Source organism: Salvelinus sp. IW2-2015, linkage group LG26 (genome assembly GCF_002910315.2).
Source record: "Salvelinus sp. IW2-2015 linkage group LG26, ASM291031v2, whole genome shotgun sequence".
Taxonomy (NCBI): domain Eukaryota; kingdom Metazoa; phylum Chordata; class Actinopteri; order Salmoniformes; family Salmonidae; genus Salvelinus; species Salvelinus sp. IW2-2015.
In genome coordinates this window covers 44,636,795-44,658,820 of record NC_036866.1, presented here as the reverse complement: position 1 = coordinate 44,658,820, position 22,026 = coordinate 44,636,795, and the positions used below count along the sequence as shown (strand labels likewise).

Here is a 22,026-nt window from a genome sequence, read left to right as displayed (position 1 = left end):
CTAACTAAAATGAAAAACAAAAAGGCAATTAAAACTTATTAATGAATATGATTTGTTTGTTTAGGATTCCTGGCAATGTAAATAGTTTGTATGCATTTGACTATCCCTCGTTTGTTGATATTTGTTAAATTTAAAAAATGTGTTTAGCCACACAGTCGTGGGTGAACAGGGACTAAAGCGTGGCAGACGTGTTGAAGCCTACCCTTACCACCTCGGGGCAGTCCCGTCAGGAAGTCCAGGACCCAGTTGCAGAGGGAGGTTCTCACATAGGTGTTCCTTTTGTCCAGGTGGGAAAGGGTAGTGTGGAGTGCGATTGAGATTGCGTCATCTTTGGATTTGTTGGGGCGGTATGCAAATTGGAGTGGGTCTAGTGTATCCGGGAGGATGCTGTTGATGTGATCCATGACCAGCCTTTCCAAGGTGGTAAGATATGCAATTTTACCTGCTAAAATTCAYAACTTCAATTAATCCTTGCCACACTTTTGCACCATCTCAAACACACATTGACTTCACAGCATTTATTTGTGGCGCAAACATTCGGCAGGAGAGTTCCAAGGTTCCCTCACATTTGGTATGATTTATTTCAAAACAGTTGCAMAAGGAAATTTCACAGATACATAAACTTTGCTTGTAGAGGACGTTATATACATGATGTACAAAAACTGAAAAGACTTTAGTTAGTAAACAGACATACTCTTCTTGAAAGCCATTTAAGATTTATAAAGGAATCATCCTTAATCTCTATGGCCTTCCTCATTTCTACCAGTAGAGGGCAGCCTTAACCTGTTCTTGGAGTAAATTGAAATATAAATGACAGTAATCTAGTTCAGGTTTTCCTAAACTCTCCCCCCGAACCTCTCAGATCTTATAAAATCAGAGAAATTAGAAGTTAAGACCCCTTTAAACCTTGTGGATGAAGATTGTCCAGGTAACAAAAAGTGAAACCCTTGAAAGTGAAGGAAAAAAGACAACCAAAAAAAAAATATATATATATCCATCACCATAGTCTCTCCCAATCAGCAGTACATATATTTGTCTCTATGGTGCTTTTAGGGTTTCTTGGCAGTTTGTAACAGGCTGGAACAACTGACGTTAGAGTTTCTTGAGGGGAAAGGCAGGAGGTAGGACCCGCCGTGAGTTGTTTTTCACCCATGGGTGGTCAATTACATTCCGCAGCGGCAGCCGCTTGGAGGGGCTGTGGCGGAGCAGCTTAGAGATCAGGTCCCGAGCCCCGTCAGACACCACTTTGGGGAACTGCAGGTCCACCTGACACATGGAGGGAGGAGATGTCCTTAAATCACTGTTCATACCTATGCATTGGTTACTGGATGAATTRATCAATCATTCTCTGAATAAATTACAACTAGGTTGCATAAAAGCATTTTCTATATAGCAGATAGTAAAAAAAACAAAAAGGTGCTACACATTTTTTGTGTTGTAATTTCAGAAAATGTCAATATCTCTGGCACTAATAGTGGAATGATGGTGTTTCCTAGTATAACTTATCCTCCAGTGTTGTGACTGGTGGTGATATTTGCCTATTGATTTCTCTCAAGGTATCGGTTGTCAAACTGGGAAAGCTGTTCTGACTGTGGCTGTTTCCCCTAGTGGAAATTGCTCTGTCATTTCCTGGTTGCTAAATTGCTAGTGTATGAATCATTGTACCATTAAATATCTTTCATACATACAGTTGAAGTCGGAAGTTTACATAGGTTGGAGTCATTAATCCTCGTTCTTCAACCACTCCACACATTTCTTGTTAACAAACCATAGTTAACAAAGCAAGTCGGTTAGGACATCTACTTTGTGCATGACAAGTAATTTTTCCAACAATTGTTTACAGACAGATTATTTCACTGTATCACAATTCCAGTGGGTCAAAAGTTTACATACTCTTAAATTGATTGTGCCTTTAAACAGCTTGKAAAATTCCCMAAAAATGTCATGGCTTTAGAAGCTTCTGTTAGACTAATTTACATAATTTCAGTCAATTGGAGGTGTACCTGTGGATGTATTACAAGGCCTACCTTTAAACTCTGTGCATCTTTGCTTGACATTATGGGAAAACCAAAAGAAATCAGCCAAGACATCAGAAAAACAATTGTAGACCTCCAAAAGTCTGGTTCATCCTTGGGAGCAATTTCCAAACGACTGAAGGTACCACACTCATCTGTACAAACAATAGTACGCAAGTATAAACACCATGGGACCACATAGCCGTCATACCGCTCAGGAAGGAGACGCGTTCTGTCTCCTAGAGATGAACGTACTTTGGTGTGAAAGGTGCAAATCAATCCCAGAACAACAGCAAAGGACCTTGTGAAGATGCTGGAGGAAACGGGTACAAAAGTATCTAGATCCACAGTAAAACAAGTCCTATATCGACATAATCTGAAAGGACGCTCAGCAAGGAAGAAGCCAATGCTTCAAAAACACCATAAAAAAGCAAGACTACGGTTTGCAACTGCACATGGGGACAAAGATCATACTTTCTGCAGAAATGTCCTCTGGTCTGATGAAACAAAAATAGAACTGTTTGGCCATAATGACCATTATGTTTGGAGGAAAAAGGGGGAGGCTTGCAAGCTGACGAACACCATCCCAACCGTGAAGCACGGGGGTGGCAGCATCATGTTGTGGGTGTGCTTTGCTGCAGGAGGGACTGGTGCACTTCACAAAATAGATGACATCATGATGCAGGAAAATTATGTGGATATATTTTAGCAACATCTCAAGCCATCAAGTCAGGAAGTTAAAGCTTGGTCGCAAATGGGTCTTCCAAATGGACAATGACCCCAAGCATACTTCCAAAGTTGTGCAAAATGGCTTAAGGACAACAAAGTCAAGGTATTGGAGTGGCCACCACAAAGCCCTGACCTCAATCCATAGAACATTTGTGGGCAGAACTGAAAAAGCATGTGCGAGCAAGGAGGCCTACAAACCTGACTCAGTTACACCAGCTCTGTCAAGAGGAATGGGCCAAAATTCACCCAACTTATTGTGGGAAGCTTGTGGAAGGCTACTCGAAACATTTGACCCAAGTTAAACAATTTAAAGGCAATGCTACCAAATACTAATCGAGTGCATGTGATAAAGAAAGAAAAGCTGAAATAAATCACCTATTCTGACATTTCACATTCTTAAAATAAAGTGGTGATCCTAACTGACCTAAGACAGGGGATTTTTTACTTCGATTAAATGTCAGGAATTGTGAAAAACTGAGTTTAAATGTATTTTGCTAAGGTGTATGTAAACAGAAACGCAGCCCCAAACTTGCAAGGAACCTCCACCATGCTTCACTATTGCCTGCAGACATTCATTTGTGTACCGCTGTCCAGCCCTTTGGCTGTAGCAGAAGGCAGTTTGTTTACTGAACGGTTTCAAATTGACTCATCAGGCCAGAGCACCTGTTGCCATTTTTCTGTATCCCAGTTCCTGTGTTTTCGTGCATAGTTGAGTCACTTGGCCTCATTTCCACATTGGAGGTATGGCTTTTTGGCCGCATGTCTTCCATGAAGGCCACTTCTGACCAGACTTCTCTGGACAGTAGATGGTGTACCAGGGTCCCACTGTTTTCTGTCAATTCTGAGCTAATGGCACTGCTGGACATCTTCCGATTGCGAAGGGAAGTAAGCATGGGCTCTCATCGGCTGCAGTAAGTTTCCTTGGCTGACCACTGTGTCGACGGCCCTAAACGTTGCCCGTTTCTTTGTGCTTCTTCAAAAGAGCTTGGACAGCACATCTGGAAATCCTTGTCTGCCTTGAAATTTCTGCCTGGGAGAGACCTTGCTGATGCAGTATAACTACCATGTCTTGCCGTGGTGTATGACTTTTGACAGTAAACTGTCTACAGCAACCTCACCTTGTTTGGCTGTTCCTCAACCAGTTTTATTCCTCCTACACAGCTGTTTGTTTCAGTTAATGATTGTGTTTCAACCTACATATTGAATTCATGATCATTAGCACCGGTTTGGCATAATTGTTTAAATCATACACCTGACTATATGCCTAGAAAATCCCTGACTTTGTGCAAGTGTACCTAGAAGAATTTATGCTGTTTAAGGCAAAGGGTGGTCACACCAAATATGGATTTGATTTAGATTTGTTCACTCACTGCATTTAGTTAATTGATTAATATCATCCATGTCTATTTTTGAAAGCATTCTTACTTTACAGCATTTTTTCATACCTGCCTAAAACTTTTGCACAGTACTGTATATTATTCAGAACCCTTGACTTTTTACACCTTGTTACATTACAGCCTTATTCTAAACGTGATTAAATMATTTCCCTTCATTAATCTACACACAATACCCCATAATGACAAAGCAAAACTAGGTTTATAAATTGTAGTAAAATGTTTTTTTTAAATAATGTAAAAAAATTCTGACCCTTTACTCAGTACTTTGTTGAAGCACCTTTGGCAGCGATTAGAGCATTGAGTCTTCTTGGCACACCTGCATTTGGAGATTTTACCTTTCCATCATGTTAACGGTGGAGGATTGGTTGATTTCCAGTTAAGTATACGTTTTTGCAAGATGATATACAAGACAAGTATCTCAATGTATATGCCAATTCTTGAAACATGCACAGATTAAAAGTACATTTATATTGTAATACTTTTTAACTCGACCCACAACTTTTGTGAAGTATCATTTTTACAGCTGTTTGAAGCTGGTGGACCAAACCAAAAGATACTTTCGGTTTTGGTCCACCAGCTTCAAAAACAGTAGTAAAAACTATATTTTTTGTTAATGAAAAATATATGGTCACAGCAATTTAGACAGCTARGGGCCCTGAAGTTCTGTGCACGATTCTTTATGCACAGTCTCTGCTCTACTTGTAGAGAACAGGCTACTCTATGGTTGCTCGCTGTACATCATTCAAAACACTGTAGGCTACTTCAAAAACACTATAACTCAAGATCTAAATGCATATCCCCACGAAATTGATTAAGATCAAATGGTTGGGTATGCAGATGCTGCATGGACGATTCACCGGTAAAACTTAAATTAGCATTCACGATTGACAGTGAGAAATGTGAAGGCAGGTTCTTGACAGGGTAGAGCAGAGTTTGTGTGTAAAGTAGAGAATCGCGCACATGCACAGAAGCTTCGGGATCTTTAGCTGTTAGGAAGAGGGGTCCAGAAAATGCAGATTCGCGGCCTCTGCCAACAAGTTAATGACCATCTAAAAATGCAAACCTTTGTGATGCGCTTGTACGTTTCAGAGTTGCTGGCGGTTTCAAACGGGGGTTTTCCAACTAAGCACTCATAGCAGAGCACCCCGATGCACCACAGGTCCACATTCTCATCGTGGGCCTTTCCCTCAATCATCTCTGGGGGCAGGTAGTCCAGTGTTCCACACATCGTATGGCGCCTAGAGGGGCAAGTCAAAAAATACATGTGATAGGGTTTTTAGACTGACCCATATGTACAAAATAGACCGTCAAGATGAGGACTTTTTTTGTTTGTTGCTGAGTTGTTGATTTTTATTAAAAACAGTTTCTCTATGGAAAAATACACATTTTAAAATTGACAAATCAATTGGTCGGAAGAACTGACGACTATCAGTCGACCAAGATTTGTCGGGGACAGCCATATTGAGTACGGTCACATTCAGTTTGTTTTGCTGGGATCCGTTTGAGCAAGACGAGGCTAAGAATCACATCACTAATCGCTTGAGCACATAATGAGTTGGTATTTGGAACGCAAGGTGATTTGTAGATTAGCAATTCTGCGCAATATAAACACACATTGTACCAAAAGTAAATACTGTGAAGGCAAACATATTAGGCTGGAGAGGGTTCTGTTCAGGGTTCCCTCACCTTAGGGATGGTGCGTGGACAGACCAGCCAAAGTCTGCTATCTTCAGCTCCCCTCGGAATCCCAGCAGCAGGTTCTCAGGCTTGATGTCCCGATGGATCACCTTTCTCTCATGGCAGTACAGCAGCGCATCAGACAACTCCTCCATGTACTGACAAAGAACATTTTACAAATATTTGATAATTACGACAATGTGATGCATTTAAAATGCTATGAAAGTCATGTCAGCCTCATGAATCTACCTGCCAAAACTAGTCCATAGTGTGAATATTCATATCAAGTTAATTATTTTAGCATCTATAAGCCAAAAACACATTTCAGTCACAAAATGTTATGATTGGAGGTGTTCTTGGGCAAATAGAGTGAAATAAAACAAAGGAATAGTAAGAATAGATTAATTATCTTGTCGACCATTATAAATAAATAGCCTGCAACACTGATTCCTGTCTTACCGTAGCAGTGCGCTGGTCATCAAAGCGACCACATTTCTGCAGCTCTTTGTACATCTCCCCCCGCGGTGCGTACTCCAGGATTAGGAAGACCCTGGTGCGGTCATGAAAGTAGTTGTAGAAGTGCAGGATGTTGGGGTGTCTAAAGGAGAGAGGAGAGAGCAAGGATTTAATCTCAGAGTTTTCCATAATCTGATAAATTAACACAATGATGTTAGTTTCCAACATCAGGGCTGTTTTCCTAAAGAAGTTAAATCCCCTTGTTTTATTTCCTTGCCACAATACTAACGAGTATCACAATACTGGTATTGTTCCAGACATAATATTGGTGTTAATCAACATGCCACAACATTGCCTGCAGAAACACAATAGTAAGGCAACATCAACCCATACTACTACATTCAAAAGGGCTGGTTTCCCAGACACAAAATATCCATTGAAAATACATTTCATTCCAGTATTATGTTTCAATCTGTGTCTGAGAAACCACCCCTTTAAAAATGGAAAAAAAAGTCTAAATCAAAACTATTGACCTAAGGTGGGACTGAATCTCGATCTCCCTCCTGAGCTGGTGCTCCACACCCTCTTTCTCCATCTGAGACTTGAAGAGCACCTTCAGCGCCACGATGAAGTCCAGCTTCTTATCCCGGGCCAGGTAAACGTTCCCAAACTTGCCTTTTCCGAGTGGCCGCCCAATGTCAAAGTCATTGATGGTGAATTTCCTGCTTAAAAGACACAGATGCTGCTAAGCCACAACTTGAATGTACAAATATTGTACATCTAAAAATTGGTATTTTTGATTAAACATATTTAGTGTCAGGTGATGTATTATGTGATAGAATATTTACTTTGCTAGAGCTGCACTGGATGAAGATGTGGCAAGCTCTCTCCCAGGACCTTAAGGAGATAGGGATACAGAATTTTGCAACAGAAGTGGTAGTGTATTATATTGAGGTAGTGTGATGTGGCATCTGAAAAGTTATATTAACACCGCAGGCAAAAATAGTACCTACAGAAATGTAACGTTACCTGTAATTGCCTTTTTGTCTGTAGCGTCTGGTGCAGAGGGCATCTGAACTCGCTGAGGACCCAAAGAATCCATTGGAGTTGCCATCTATCGTGTAGAAAACAATATCCTGGATTAAACCCAATTGCCTCCAGCTCCCCAGTACTGGTACAACGTTCTGAATTGTCATTTGAATGTAATAAATTCATTCAAATGGTAGCTAACTAGCTAGAGAGCTAAAACGGACATCTAGCGTTAACTAGCCAACGTTATGTGCTAGTTACGTTAACGTTAGACACAACGCGCTCAAATTTCAGATGRAAATGATGGAAGCAAAAATAGAGAAAATATATTTGTGGCAAAACCTACCGGTCTATGTAGCCCTTTAGGATCACAATTCTCCTTATTCTGCAAAGAGATGGAATAGTTTATCAAGTACTTCAAGTTAGCTCCACCATTGAGCTAATTTTAACTAGCCAAAACCATTTTCAAACAACGCTGGATAGCTAGTAACGCTTTAGCTAGCGATTAGCTAGAGACAAAAACAATGTGGGAAGAACCTTGATAAATTAACAATTAAACTCTTACCTGCATCATACTGATGTATGTGACATAAAACAAAACGTTATAACGATAATTCTGAAAGCAAACGTTACACTGTCGTTTGCTTCGACCGCCAATGTTTTAAAGACACTGTGTTGTCGTGTGTGATTGGCTACCAAATGTATAACTCCTTGTCGATTGGTCAGATCAGCAGTAACCCGTCCAATTGGTGGCAGTAATGCACCATTAACATTGGATGCCAACCGTCGTTGAACCCCACCGAAGAAGAAGAAGCTCAGCAGTGACGCGCTTCCGTTTTATTCTATCGGCCTGTGTTTTCTCAAAGACTATATTGACAAGAAGTTCGAGTGACGGCTCTAACAATGGAAATACATGTTCTTCACAATAGAAGGCAGCGGGAGGAAACAAGATCAGGTGGGACCATTCTAGACAATAAAAGGGCAGATATGCATGTGCACAACGGGCATAGAGATCAGTGGAGGCGCTGAGGGGAGGATGGCTCATTATAATGGCTGGAACGGATTGAATGGAATGGCATTGAACACATGCGTTCCATTCCATTAGCTCCGTTCCAGCCATTATTTGATACCATTCCACAAATTCCTCTCCAGCTATTTTCTTCTTCTTCATTGGCTGATTGCTCCCAACTTATAGGAATCCCCACCCAGTTGACGACTTTAAAATGGTGGAAGCCCTCAATGGCAATGTACATGCTAAAATGGGTTATATCCATGATGAGTCCTGATGATGGCGCCGGAAGAGATGGGTGCCGTTTTACGGGCTCCTAACCAATTGTGCCATTGTGTGGGTTTTTTCACGTTATTTGTAACTTACTTTGTATGAAATGTTTCTGCCACAGTCTCTTATGACCGAAAAGAGCTTCTGGATATCAGCACAGTGATTACTCACCTCGTACTGGACGAAGATTTTTTATTTAACGAGTCGGACGCAAAGGATTTACTTCAGACACCCGACAAGGCCCAAATCCCCGTCATTCACATGAAGAAGAGATGGAGATATTGGGGATGTAGTTCGGGTGCCTTGTAAGGATCCGACGGCGAGTGAGTAATCCCCCTCTACCATCAATCCTATTAGCCAACATGCAAATGTTGGGGTAGGTTCCTTGTTCCTTGTCAATCATTTGCTTATCAGACAATATCTTTAAGTAAATCAATCAAAAACCTTTTATTAATGCAATTGCAGACAGAAGTTGACAACGAGAACATAGCATGCATGTTTCCGAGTAAGTTCTGCAAAATAGGAAAGGGTTCAAGTTGCTTTAATATGCTTGCAGTCAACCCCTAGTGATGTAACTGCCTATGTCAACACCTTCTACTCATGAGACCAATCCCATGCATATACAGTTATACAAACTTGCAGGAGAGACAATGGTTCCAGTGTTTTCTAAGGGCTCAGCAGTAATTTTCCACTCCCCAAGTTGCTTTATAGTTGTATGCCTGACTAGTCTCGTATCTCTTTCACTCCCCTGCAGGGTTCTGTGTCTATTAGAAGTCGACCGATTATGATTTTTCAACGCCGATACCGATTATTGGAGGACCAAAAAAAGCCGATACCAATTAATCAGCCGATTTTTATATATATTTGTTAAAATGACAATTACAACAATATTGAATGAACAATGAACACTTCTATTTTAACTTAATATAATACATAAGGTGAATGCACCAATTTGTAAGTCGCTCTGGATAAGAGCGTCTGCTAAATGACTTAAATGTAAATGTAAATGTACATCAATAAAATCAATTTAGTCTCAAATAAATAATGAAACATGTTCAATTTGTTTTAAATAATGCAAAATCAGAGTGTTGGAGAAGAAAGTAAAAGTGCAATATGTGCCATGTAAAAAAGCTAACGTTTAAGTTCCTTGCTCAGAACATGAGAACATATGAAAGCTGGTGGTTCCTTTTAACATGAGTCTTCAATATTCCCAGGTAAGAAGTTTTAGGTTGTAGTTTATAGGACTATTTTTCTCTATACCATTTGTACTTCATATACCTTTGACTATTGGAAGTTCTAATAGGTACTTTAGTATTGCCAGCCTAATCTCGGGAGTTGATAGGCTTGAAGTCATAAACAGCGCAATGCCTGAAGCATTGCGAAGAGCTGCTGGCAAACGCAGAAAAGTGCTGTTTGAATGAATGCTTACGAGCCTGCTGCTGCCTACCACCGCTCAGTCAGACTGCTCTATCAAATCATAGACTTAATTATAATATAATAACACACAGAAATACGAGCCTTTGGTCATTAATACGGTCAAATCTGGAAACTATCATTTCGAAAACAAAACGTTTATTCTTTCATTGAAATACGGAACCGTTCCGTATTTTATCTAACGGGTGGCGTCCATAATTCTAAATATTGCTGTTACATTACACAACCTTCAATGTTATGTCATAATTATGTAAAATTCTGGCAAATTAGTTCGCAACGAGCCAGGCGGCCCAAACTGTTGAATATACCCTGACTCTGCGTGCAATGAACGCAAGAGAAGTGACTTAATTTTCCTAGTTTAATATTGCCTGCTAACATTAATTTATTTTAACTAAATATGCAGGATAAAAAATATACTTCTGTGTATTGATTTTAAGAAAGGCATTGATGTTTATGGTTAGGTACATTTGTGCAACGATTGTGCTTTTTTCGCAAATGCACTTTTGTTAAATCATCCCCCGTTTGGCGAAKTTGSCTGTCTTTGTTAGGAGGAAATAGTCTTCACACAGTTTGCAACGAGCCAAGCGGCCCAAACTGCTGCATATACCCTGACTCTGTTGCACAGAACGCAAGAGAAGTGACACAATTTCCCTAGTTAAAAGAAACTCAGGTTAGCAGGCAATATTAACTAAATATGCAGGTTAAAAAATATATACTTTTGTGTATTGATTTTAAGAAAGGCGTTGATGTTTATGGTTAGCTACACCTTGGTGCAACGTCAGTGCTTTTTTCGCGAATGCGCTTGTTAAATCACCCATTTGGCGAAGTAGGCTGTGATTCAATGATAAATGAACAGGCACCGCATCGATTATATGCAACGCAGGACAAGCTAGATAAACTAGTAATATCATCAACCATGTGTAGTTAACTAATGATTATGTTAAGATTGATTGTTTTTTATAAGATACGTTTAATGCTTGCTAGCACCTTACCTTGGCTCCTTGCTGCACGCGCATAACAGGTAGTCAGCCTGCCACGCAGTCTCCTCGTGGAGTGCAATGCAATCGGCCATGATTGGTGTCCAAAAATGCCGATAACCGATTGTTATGAACACTTGAAATCGGCCCTAATTAAATCGGCCATTCCGATTGATCGGTCGACTTCTAGAGTCTATGAATCTATTTCAGCCTTGAGGCGCTTTCTCACAGACAATCTGTTTTGACTGCAATAACTCACACATCTCTCAGACCATTTCTTATAAAGAAGCAGAGAATAGAAAAGAACTGTGGAACAATATTAAACCTTATAATGCATGTATATATACAGTGGGGAGAAGAAGTATTTGATAACCTGCAAAATCGGCAGTGTTTCCTACTTACAAAGCATGTAGAGGTCTGTAATTTTTTATCATAGGTACACTTCAACTGTGAGAGACGGAATCTAAAACAAAAATCCAGAAAATCACATTGTATGATTTTTAAGTAATTAATTTGCATTTTATTGCATGACATAAGTATTTGATACATCAGAAAAGCAGAACCTAATATTTGGTACAAAAACCTTTGTTTGCAATTATAGAGATCATACGTTTCCTGTAGTTCTTGACAAGGTTTGCACACACTGCAGCAGGGATTTTGGCCCCACTCCTCCATACAGACCTTCTCCAGATCCTTCAGGTTCCGGGGCTGTCGCTGGGCAATACGGACTTTCAGCTGCCTCCAAAGATTTTCTATTGGGTTCAGGTCTGGAGACTGGCTAGGCCACTCTAGGACCTTGAGATGCTTCTTACGGAGCCACTCCTTAGTTGCCCTGGCTGTGTATTTCGGGTCGTTGTCATGCTGGAAGACCCAGCCACGACCCATCATTCAATGCTCTTACTGTTGGAAGGAGGTTGTTGGCTAAGATCTCGCGATACATGGCCCCATCCATCCTCCCCTCAATACGGTGCAGTCGTCCTGTCCCCTTTGCAGAAAAACATCCCCAAAGAATGATGTTTCCACCTCCATGCTTCACGGTTGGGATGGTGTTCTTGAGGTTGTACTCATCCTTCTTCTTCCTCCAAACACGGCGAGTGGAGTTTAGACCAAAAAGCTCTATTTTTGTCTCATCAGACCACATGACCTTCTCCCATTCCTCCTCTGGATCATCCAGATGGTCATTGGCAAACTTCAGACGGGCCTGGACATGCGCTGGCTTGAGCAGGGGGACCTTGCGTGTGCTGCAGGATTTTAATCCATGACAGCGTAGTGTGTTACTAATGGTTTTCTTTGAGACTTGGGTCCCACGCTCTCTTCAGGTCATTGACCAGGTCCTGCGTTGTAGTTCTGGAGCGGTGATCGTCTCACCTTCTCGATGATCAGTGATGCAACCAGGAGGTGGATCCCGCAGACCACACCTCGAAGCTGCTGACGTCTCACCTTCCTCATGATCATTAATGCCCCACGAGGTGAGATCTTGCATGGAGCCCCAGACCGAGGGTAATTGACCGTCATCTTGAACTTCTTCCATTTTCTAATAATTGCGCCAACAGTTGTTGCCTTCTCACCAAGCTGCTTGCCTATTGTCCTGTAGCCCATCCCAGCCTTGTGCAGGTCTACAATTTTAACCCTGATGTCCTTACACAGCTCTCTGGTCTTGGCCATTGTGGAGAGATTTTAGTCTGTTTGATTGAGTGTGTGGACAGGTGTCTTTTATACAGGTAACGAGTTCAAACAGGTGCAGTTAATACAGGTAATGAGTGGAGAACAGGAGGGCTTCTTAAAGAAAAACTAACAGGTCTGTGAGAGCCGGAATTCTTACTGGTTGGTAGGTGATCAAATACTTATGTCGTGCAATAAAATGCAAATGAATTACTTCAAAATCATACAATGTGATTTTCTGGATTTTTGTTTTAGATTCCGTCTCTCACAGTTGAAGTGTACCTATGATACAAAATTACAGACCTCTACATGCTTTGTAAGTAGGAAAACCTGCAAAATCGGCAGTGTATCAAATACTTGTTCTCCCCACTGTATTTGTGAAATTGTACACACTACATAGCGAGCTCTGTTCTATCGACTGCACTCAAGTATSAAAATCAAGTGTGGGCTTTACCTTAGAGAAGTTCCAGTAATTATTGAATCAAGCTGTGTTCTATATGGTATCATACGAAAWTAAATACTGTGAAAAGGTACTACATTTTCTTCAGAAAGACAAAAGCCATCTGTGCTCTGACAAATGCACAAATGCACTCATCTGGGTCAAAACTTCAAATTCTAAAGACAACCAAAACTCTTGCATCTTCACTTACTTAAGATGATAACATATTAAGCAATGGCAACAAGTGGTTCAATGACCGAATAATTGACGGGTATAATGCACTTTTGAAGTCGCATCTTAATGAACAATTTGTGTTAATGTCTCCTGCGTCTTTTGCGAGTCAGGAATTACAGAGTCTGCTGTGACAAAACAAAGAGGTTATGCCAGATGTGCCTGGAACGGTGCACAATTGATGGGGTTTTGAGCGTGTGAAAGTTCCTGTGAACTTAAAGTCACATTGGACAGTTATAGATGAAATCTAACAATTATGGATTCCTTAAGTCAGTATGAAAGAGAATTAAAGGATACACTACTTCCACTTAAGAAATACYCGGCATGACAGAATCGGGCAATTCATGGATTTGTGGTGGATGTGACACTAAACTATGAATTTTCTCATTGGTGCCCTCATTTTTAGAAAACAGTCAGATGGTAGTAGTTGAGGTGTGTGTGTGTGCTTATTCTCTAAAGCAATCTTATTAGAGGGCAATGTGAATACGCTTTGTCACAATGGCATGCGAGAGTAGGTTTTATATGAGTGATCAGAGAGAAAAATACTATGTAATACATTTGAAACGCTACAGAAAATGCCTTTGCTGACCTTGATAGATAATACATAACACAGAGACGTGTTTATTATCTTTCAATCTCGTCTCTGTTATTGGTTTTGAAAACTTGGTTAGTATGACTTCACAGTATACTGCTAACCTTGTTAGAAAAGCAACACACAGAGGCCTATAACTTGTAAATAATGTTCTCCATTATTGTTCTGAAAGCTTGATTACGCTGTGTACTGTTAGCCTTGTAGCTTTGTTGCCTATTGTAAGCCATTTCTAACTCTACAAAAGTGTTTTGCTGACCTTGATTGGATAAATCATGACAATATAGCTTGTAAATAATCTCGTCTCTGTTATTATTCTTTCAAACTAGGTTACAAGGCCTATGCCTTTACTGTGTACTGCAAACCTTGATAGATAAGAAGCATATATCGGCCTACAACTTGTGAATAATTTTCTCTGTTGCTGTTCAGAAAGTGTGATTATACCGTGTCCAAATAGCCTGGTGAATTTTCATGACATTTCAAATTTGATTTTGTTTTGATAAAAAAAGGTTAGCTTTTGTGTTTCTTTTTTTTATGACTGTGTATTTATTTCAGGACCATGCATAGTACCCAGTCGTTTAAAGCTTTGTGGCTGGATATGTGCGCCACAGTCCCCCTCCAAAACTACACATATATTTGTTTTAAGAATTTCACCTTTGTTAACTAGGCAAGGAAGTTAAGAACAAATTCTTATTTACAATGACGGCCTACCCTGGCCAAACCCTAACCCGGACGACGCTGGGCCAATTGTCCACCGCCCTATGGGACTCCCAATCACGGCCGGTTGTGATACAGCCTGGAATCAAACCGGGGTGTGTAGTGATGCCTCTAGCACTGAGATGCAGTGCCTTAGACCGCTGCGCCACTCGAGAGACCATCCTGAGTATTTCCCATCCTACTTTAGCTGAGAAAGGTGGTAACGTTTTCTGTCTACAAGCCAATATGTGTCCTWKGTACAGTCTATTACAGTGTATTGCATTGGGGACTATGGAGATGGTGGAGAACAAAGCGTTGCTGGGTATGTACGACACACTCCCCCTCCAAAAATACACATATTTGGTTAGCAGAGAACCTACTGAGTATTTTCAACCCCAGTTTTGTTTAGACAGGTAGAAAAGTTCTCTCTACAGCCCAATATTCTCAACATACCAGTCTTAACATGGTATTCTTTCATTTGTGGGAAACTGAGTTGTGTTTACCGGTGAAAGGAAAAAGATGGCGGAAGCGGACGAGGAAGTGGATTCTGAATCTAATGGCGGTAGAATCAAGGAGAATTTGAGTATTGTCCAAAATAATGGAACATGGAGCAAAGTAGTGTACAGTGAAGAGAATGTCCCTCCGTATCTAAAAGGAGTACGGCTTGTTAATGAGGAGCAGTTGAGCAGATTACCAATCTTGAAGAAMCCATTTGAGATATCCAAACTGGTGGAGAGAGTGCTGGTGGAGGGGAACGAGGCAGTTGATGTACTGGCTAAACAAGCACTTAGTAGTGGCGACGTTGTAGTTTCAATGAGCAAGGCAGAGGCAAAAAGCCTGATATGGACAGAGATGGCAGTGGAATAGAGATCTTAAGGGCAGGCATTTATTTAAAATCCAGAGGAAAGTCGGGGAGGGGAGGACGGTAGGAAGGGACAGAAGAGAGGAGGTGTATTTTTACAAGATTAAGGGTGGGACACGGCCAGTTGAATAAGACCTTAAATGTGATAGGAAAGCATCCAACAGGAAAGTGCGATTATTGCCAGGAAACAGACCATGGAGCATGTACTGTATTGCTACAGTGTAAGCAGTATCAGAGGGAAAGAGAGAGGCTGAGATATAGTATGAGGGAGAAGGGGACACAGGACATTGGTTTTAAATGAAACCATATTAGCAGGGTGACCTATGATGTGTCCCAAATGACCCTATTTTGCTATTTTGCTGAGTAGAACATTAGATATAGTCTCAAATATTTTATATTTTTAAAGAGCAGGTAGGATTTCGTTTCTCCCTGTCTCTGGCCCGCACGCCAGTACAGTAGGTGGCGGTAATGCACCAAAACGTTGGATGCCAACCGCCGATAAATCCCACCAAAGAAGAAGGAGAGCGTGCTGGGTAAAGTGAAGACTGTGAGGATCACGACAGGCGGGCATGTTTAGATTGTTTTGGACCAGAAGGATCGTGCGTTGCGTCTCCCCCGATTTGATGAGTCGTGTGTGTCTCCTTGGAACAGGGCACCCCTCAAGGGGTTATATCTGGTGTCTCGTGGGAAGTCTATTTTGAAGAGATTAAAAATATTTCTGGAGCGATTGATGCACGTCGGATGAATCGTGTGGTGAATGGTGAAAAAGTGAAGAGTAACGTTATCTGTTMATTTATCCCAAGACCAATGCAGTGTGATCATTGTAAAGTTGTTGGTCATGTTTCAAGTGTTTGTAGAAAGGAGATGTCCAAGTTGTGGAAAATATCATGTAATGTGTTTTAAAAGTGAGGAAAATGTGACATTTTGCAATTGTGGTGGGAACCATGAAGCTACGTGTTTTGATTCCCCAACATGGGTGAAAAAGAATGAGGTGGCCAAAGTCAGGGCTATCCAGAGCATATCATATGCAGCAGCTGTTAAAGGGTTGGKGGTTTGAATGGTGCACTTGACTAGTCCATGGTGGTGGATAGGCCTTCACTGCAGGCTGCAGGGGTTGCCTTTCACCAGCAGGATCGTGACATTTTAAAGGTTAGGAAGGTGGACTTGGTGGCCTTTATAGCTATGGTGATTAAAGGGCACTGCCAAGGTGGAGAGAAGGTCCAGGAAGATAGAAATCATTGTGGAAGCGGTTCCTGGGGCTGAAAGATTTTTCGCGACGGAGTTACATGGAATATTGTCACAAGCCTTATCACCCTCTTGAGAAGGGAGATATGGACACTTGGAAAAAGTGGGAGTTTTATTTTGTCGGATTATTTTAGTTTTCCTRTCACCTATGGATTTTCTTTTTACCTTGTTTTGGTTTCAACCCGTCCAGATGGTGGCGGAAATACACCTTTTTGGGTTGTAGTCCGCCATAAAACCCACAGAAGAAACATCGTTTGTGCTCCTTGCAGACTACTAGTGAAGAAGAGAACGTTTGTTTACAGAAGTAGCTAGCTCGGAAATGCTAGCTGTCTTTAAGTTTGTTAGCATAATTTACTTAAATTAAATATCGTTTTGCTAAACCATGATAGCATCATGATGGTAAAGATTTCATAGAAATCAGACGCGGTCTATTAGAGCAAGAAAAAACAAACTAAGCTAAGAGATGTGCTAGCTAAGTTAGCTAGCGGAGCTTGTTTATCATTCAACCGTCTGTTTGCGTGGTACAGCTAACGTTAGCTTGATAACGAACTGTTTGGATTTAGGTCTCCTGAGGTGGTGAATTGAAGCCATAGGATAACCGACACGATGGGGGSCGAGCAAAGTGGTGATTCTGAGCACAAGCACTCTGACTACAGCACCTCGGGTAAGGKAGAACACGCATCGTCAGGCTAGTAGGTGACGCGCAAAGTGCCTACCCTACATTATTCCTTGCCCTCTTTTACAGGATACTGAAAAAAATGGTGGTTGCAGGATGTAAACGACAAAACGACAGTGTTTCATATTAGCAGGGTGACCTATGATGTGTCCCAAATGACCCTATTTTGCTATATAGACCATTACGTTTGACCAGGGCCCATAGTGATAGGTCATTGTTTAGRAGCTCTAGTTAGCAATCTTTCAACATAAAACAATTACAAAGGAGACAAGGGAGCTGATCATGGACTACAGGAAACGAAGGACCGAGCACACCTTAATTCACATCGACGGGGCAGTAGTGGAGAGGGTCGAGAGCTTCAAGTTTAAGTTTCTTTGTGTCCACATCATTAAGGGCCTATCATGGTCCAAACACACCAACACAGTCATGAAGAGGGCACGACAATGCCTCTTCCCCTTCAGGAGGCTGAAAAGATTTGGCATGTCACCTCAGATACACAAATATACACTGTGTATAAAACATTAGGAACACCTTCCTAATATTGAGTTGCACCACCTTTTGCCCCCAGAACAGCCTCAATTCATCTGGSCATGGACTCTACAAGGTGTCGAAAGCGTTCCACAGGGATGCTGGCACATGTTGACTCCAATGCTTCCTACGGTTGTGTCAAGTTGGCTGGATGTCCTTTGGGTGGTGGACCATTCTTGATACACACGGGAAACTATTGAGCGTGAAACTAGCACCTGCTACCATACCCCATTCAAAGGCACATAAATATTTTGTCTTGCCCGTTCACCCTCTGAATGGCACACGCAATCCATGTCTCAATTGTCTCATGGCTTAAAAATGATTCTTTAACCTGTCTCCTCCCCTTCRTCTACACTGATTTGAAGTGGATTTAACAGGTGAAATCAATAAGGAATCGTAGCTTTCAMCTGGTCAGTCTGTCAAGGAAAGAGCAAGGGCTCCTAATGTTTTGTACACTCAGTGTACATAGACAATTTAACATTCCACAAACAGATCCACTAAATAGACATGACGTCGACTGGGACTTAATGCGCAACCTTTAACATAAAGAAAAAATACAAAAAACACCAACTCAGACGTACAKAAATTTCAACAATCATTAATGACATCACACTTGCTTAGACCCACATGCTCACACCGTATTCATACCCATCGCGTCCGTCTCACAATAACATCCATTTCCTTTTCTCATTTTTTGGATATCTCCAGTGCTTGTAACACAAATTGCACTATGTTGTTTCTCTCTGTAGCCAACATTTTTTCAATGTTTAAATAATAATGTATTTSATTCATCCACTGTCTTAATGATGGAGGATCATTTGATTMMATTTTTTAAGTATATATATATWTWTWTTTTTATGACTGAGATAAGTATGGTCCAACCCATTGTGTATCTCACCGCRCCCTGATATGCCGTGTTTTGAAATACAGTATGTAGATTAAAAGTTAAGTTACATTGTAAAACTTCTGACAGCCAACTTTCTAACTCCGTYATTGTTATTTTATTGTGTTACTATTTCCGTTTTTTTATTTGCAAAGTATTCTTACTTTTTAACTCTGCATTGTTGGGAAAGGGCTCGTAAGTAAGCATTTCACGGTACTTGTTGTATTCGGAGCATGTGACAAATACTTTTTTATTTGATTTGTATTACTTATAGTTGGGCATTTTTTAATTTATTGCTTTGTTGTTGCAGTGGTGCCCTCACCAGCAAAGCAGAAGGCTAAAATGGATGACATTGTGGTGGTGGCCCAGGGGACACAGTCATTGCGCAACATCCACAATGACCCTGATGTCATCAAGCTTCAGGAAATCCCAACTTTTCAGCCATTGTTGAAAGGTAAGCTCAACGGCCTCTAACCGGGATCTAGACTTCTTCTCTGCCTCTACAGTATTGCAGAGATTCGGAGGAGAAAGCAGACACAAGTTTGAATACGCTACATAATAGTCCAGRAAAATCACATTGTGAGAATGTGCAAAAGTATGAATAGGTCTAGACATTCCTTTATGACCATGAAGTCTACAGAAASACTGCTAATGTCCAGTGTTTTGAGGGTCAGTCTGTCCATGTCTCTAGGTGTGCTGAGTGGCCAGACATCCCCCAGCARTGTGTGTCTGGAGCGGCTGGACTATGCCCAGGTGCTGCAGCTCTGCATCCGCTAYCAGGACCACCTACGCCAGTGTTCTGAGGCCGTGGCCTTCGACCAGAACGCCCTGGTCAAGAGGATCAAAGAGGTAACTAATGCCGTAATTAACTGTCTGCATCCCTATAGATAGACGAAGGTGGCCTCCTCTCCTTGTCTCTTTTCCTTCATCTGCACTGAACTCACAGATGTAGGAAAGGAGGAGAGGAAGGCACTTTTAGGCTATTGAAATACATGCCATATCACCAAGAACGTCTGTCACTTGTGTGCCACAGCCAGAAAGGCATATTCTTCCTCACTCTTCCTCCCAGATGGACCTATCGGTGGAGACTTTGTTCAGCATCATGCAGGACCGCCAGAAGCGCTACGCCAAGTACGCTGAGCAGATCCAGAAGGTGAACGAGATGTCCATGATCTTGCGGCGTATCCAGATGGGCATCGACCAGACCATCCCTCTGATGGAGAGGCTCAACAACCTGCTGCCGGAGAGCGAACGCCTGGAGCCCTTCGGCATGAGGCCGGAGGGGGACGCTGCAGCCAAGTAGTAGTAGCAGCAGCAGCATTGCCTGGGTACGCTGATACACACTGTCATGGACCTCTAGTCTTACCTCCCATGCCCCTGCCAACCACCACTCCAGAGAGACTTCTGAAAGCTCTTTATTGAATCATTTAGAGAAAGAGGGAGGGAGGGAGCGAGMAAAAGAAAGAGAACGCTGCCCCACCAGCTCCCCAAGCCATCCTGAACTCTTCACGTCCACAATTCACCATCCCACCAGGCCTGGACATTTAGCTCAGCCCCTCACCATAAGCCATACACACGTCCCACCAAATCCAGCAGAAGCAGTGGGGTACAGGGACAGCTGCACCCCACACTGGGGTTTACATGTCAGTGAGTGTTAACCATCTTCAGTCAAGGATCTGGAAGACTGCAAAACAGAAGTTGACTTGATGATGCACTGAAGGGAAACTTCTTGGATTACTGGTACTTTGAGGACACCACACGAAGTGTGGCGACAAAATGACTTCCAAAAATGACTTCATCTCTAGAAGTAATATTGGTCAAAGATGAGCTCAGAAGACTCCCATAAAAGAAGCTAACTTATTAGCTTATTAGCCAATAAGCTTTAGCTTATTATTCAGCTCTGGCAACTGACCTATAGATTCTGTGTTGCACTGTGCAGCATGTGAGAAACCTAGTAGTCTCAAATGTGGCATATTGTGCAAATTAGGCCTACACATAGCTACAGCTTTGTGGAAGATCATTTATGGATATCACTTCAAASCATCGATAGTAATCTGCGTGAATTTTGTGAAAGTTATGTGTGTTGGGTGCTTGAATATTTTGGTTTCTCTGTGAGTTTCAAATGATTTACCTAACAAAGGCGTTTTATTTGGGAAAGAAATAAACAAATTAGGAATTTGAATCATTTGAATTTCTTTCATTTTACATTTACATTTTAAGTCATTTAGCTGACGCTCTTATCCAGAGCGACTTACAAATTGGAAAGTTCATACATATTCATCCTGGTCCCCCCGTGGGGAATGAACCCACAACCCTGGCGTTGCAAGCGCCATGCTCTACCAACTGAGCCACACGGGACCACGGGCCACACGGGACCTTTATACATTTCCAAATGTATAAAGGTGCTTATACTGTTCTGTTTACTAAAGAATCAGATACTTAYCCTCTCAATTGGATGTGATGTTTGGTTATAGGATATTGACATTTGGTGTTATCACATAGTCAGGTCCAAATTTATTGGCACCCTTGATAAAGATGAGCAAAAAAGACTAAAATATATAATACAAATACTGTGCTATATTGTATGCAAAAAAAAGGGGGGGGGGGGGGAATCATTTTATACTTTACAATTGCTCAGAGAAAGAGATTTTGTCAGTACTCACCTTGCGAGGATAACGGCATTGAGCCTTTTCCTCAAATGTTTTATGAGATTGGAGAACACATTGGGAGGGATCTTAAACCTTTCCTCCATAAAGAATCGTTCCAGATCCTTGATATGCTACATCTGCGCTAATGGACTGCTCTCTTCAATTCAACGACAGATTTTCAATAGGGTTAAAGTCCGGAGACTGAGAGTTTTGTTTCCAATTAACTCTTCTTTTTTTTTGGTGTGGATTTTCTTGTGTGCTTGGGGTGATTGTCTTGCTGGACGATCCATTTGCGGTCAAGTTTCAGCCTCCTGGCAGAGGCATCTAGGTTTTTGACAAAAACGTCCTGGTACTTGGTAAAGTTCATGATGCTGTTGACCTTAACAAAGGCCATAGGACYAGTGGAAGCAAAATAGCCCCATAACATCAAAGATCCCCCACCATATTCTACAGTAGGTATGGGATACTTTCCAACGCCAAACGGTTGCAGACCCGGCACCAGGATAAAGTGACTAAGGGGGAGGTTGAAATCGGTGAGCAGGCACATTTTTTGGTGGGTTCTCGCATTGGAGTT

At 41.5% G+C, this 22,026-nt stretch overlaps 2 protein-coding genes across 10 annotated transcripts; one reads left to right on the top strand and one right to left on the bottom strand.

The window, feature by feature from the left end:
* Positions 1 to 557: 557 nt before the first annotated feature.
* Positions 558 to 7,997, bottom strand: LOC111952886 (aurora kinase B-like). Of its 2 annotated transcripts, none has more exons than XM_023971878.2 (9): positions 7,869 to 7,997; positions 7,650 to 7,688; positions 7,304 to 7,388; positions 7,123 to 7,171; positions 6,808 to 6,999; positions 6,278 to 6,416; positions 5,828 to 5,976; positions 5,205 to 5,379; positions 558 to 1,266 (listed from the first exon to the last, which is right to left on the bottom strand). In XM_023971878.2, exons 1-9 carry the CDS (start codon positions 7,875 to 7,877, stop codon positions 1,093 to 1,095), a joined length of 1,011 nt encoding a protein of 336 aa, XP_023827646.1. In that variant the 5' UTR covers positions 7,878 to 7,997; the 3' UTR covers positions 558 to 1,092. The 2 variants fall into 2 exon arrangements, with proteins under 2 accessions (XP_023827646.1, XP_023827647.1); XM_023971879.2 differs by having other exon boundaries at positions 6,808 to 6,996; positions 7,869 to 7,996.
* A 114-nt stretch (positions 7,998 to 8,111) lies between these two features.
* Positions 8,112 to 20,986, top strand: LOC111952838 (BLOC-1-related complex subunit 5). 8 transcript variants are annotated; one of them, XM_070435313.1, is made up of 6 exons: positions 8,114 to 8,258; positions 8,704 to 8,905; positions 17,281 to 17,381; positions 19,115 to 19,258; positions 19,496 to 19,653; positions 19,874 to 20,986. In XM_070435313.1, the coding sequence occupies exons 3-6, from the start codon at positions 17,324 to 17,326 to the stop codon at positions 20,105 to 20,107; spliced, it is 594 nt and encodes a 197-aa protein (XP_070291414.1). In that variant the 5' UTR covers positions 8,114 to 8,258; positions 8,704 to 8,905; positions 17,281 to 17,323; the 3' UTR covers positions 20,108 to 20,986. The 8 variants fall into 8 exon arrangements, with proteins under 8 accessions (XP_023827548.1, XP_070291414.1, XP_023827547.1 ...); XM_023971779.2 differs by having other exon boundaries at positions 8,114 to 8,905; XM_023971777.3 differs by lacking the exons at positions 8,114 to 8,258; positions 8,704 to 8,905 and adding an exon at positions 15,990 to 16,124.
* Positions 20,987 to 22,026: the final 1,040 nt, after the last annotated feature.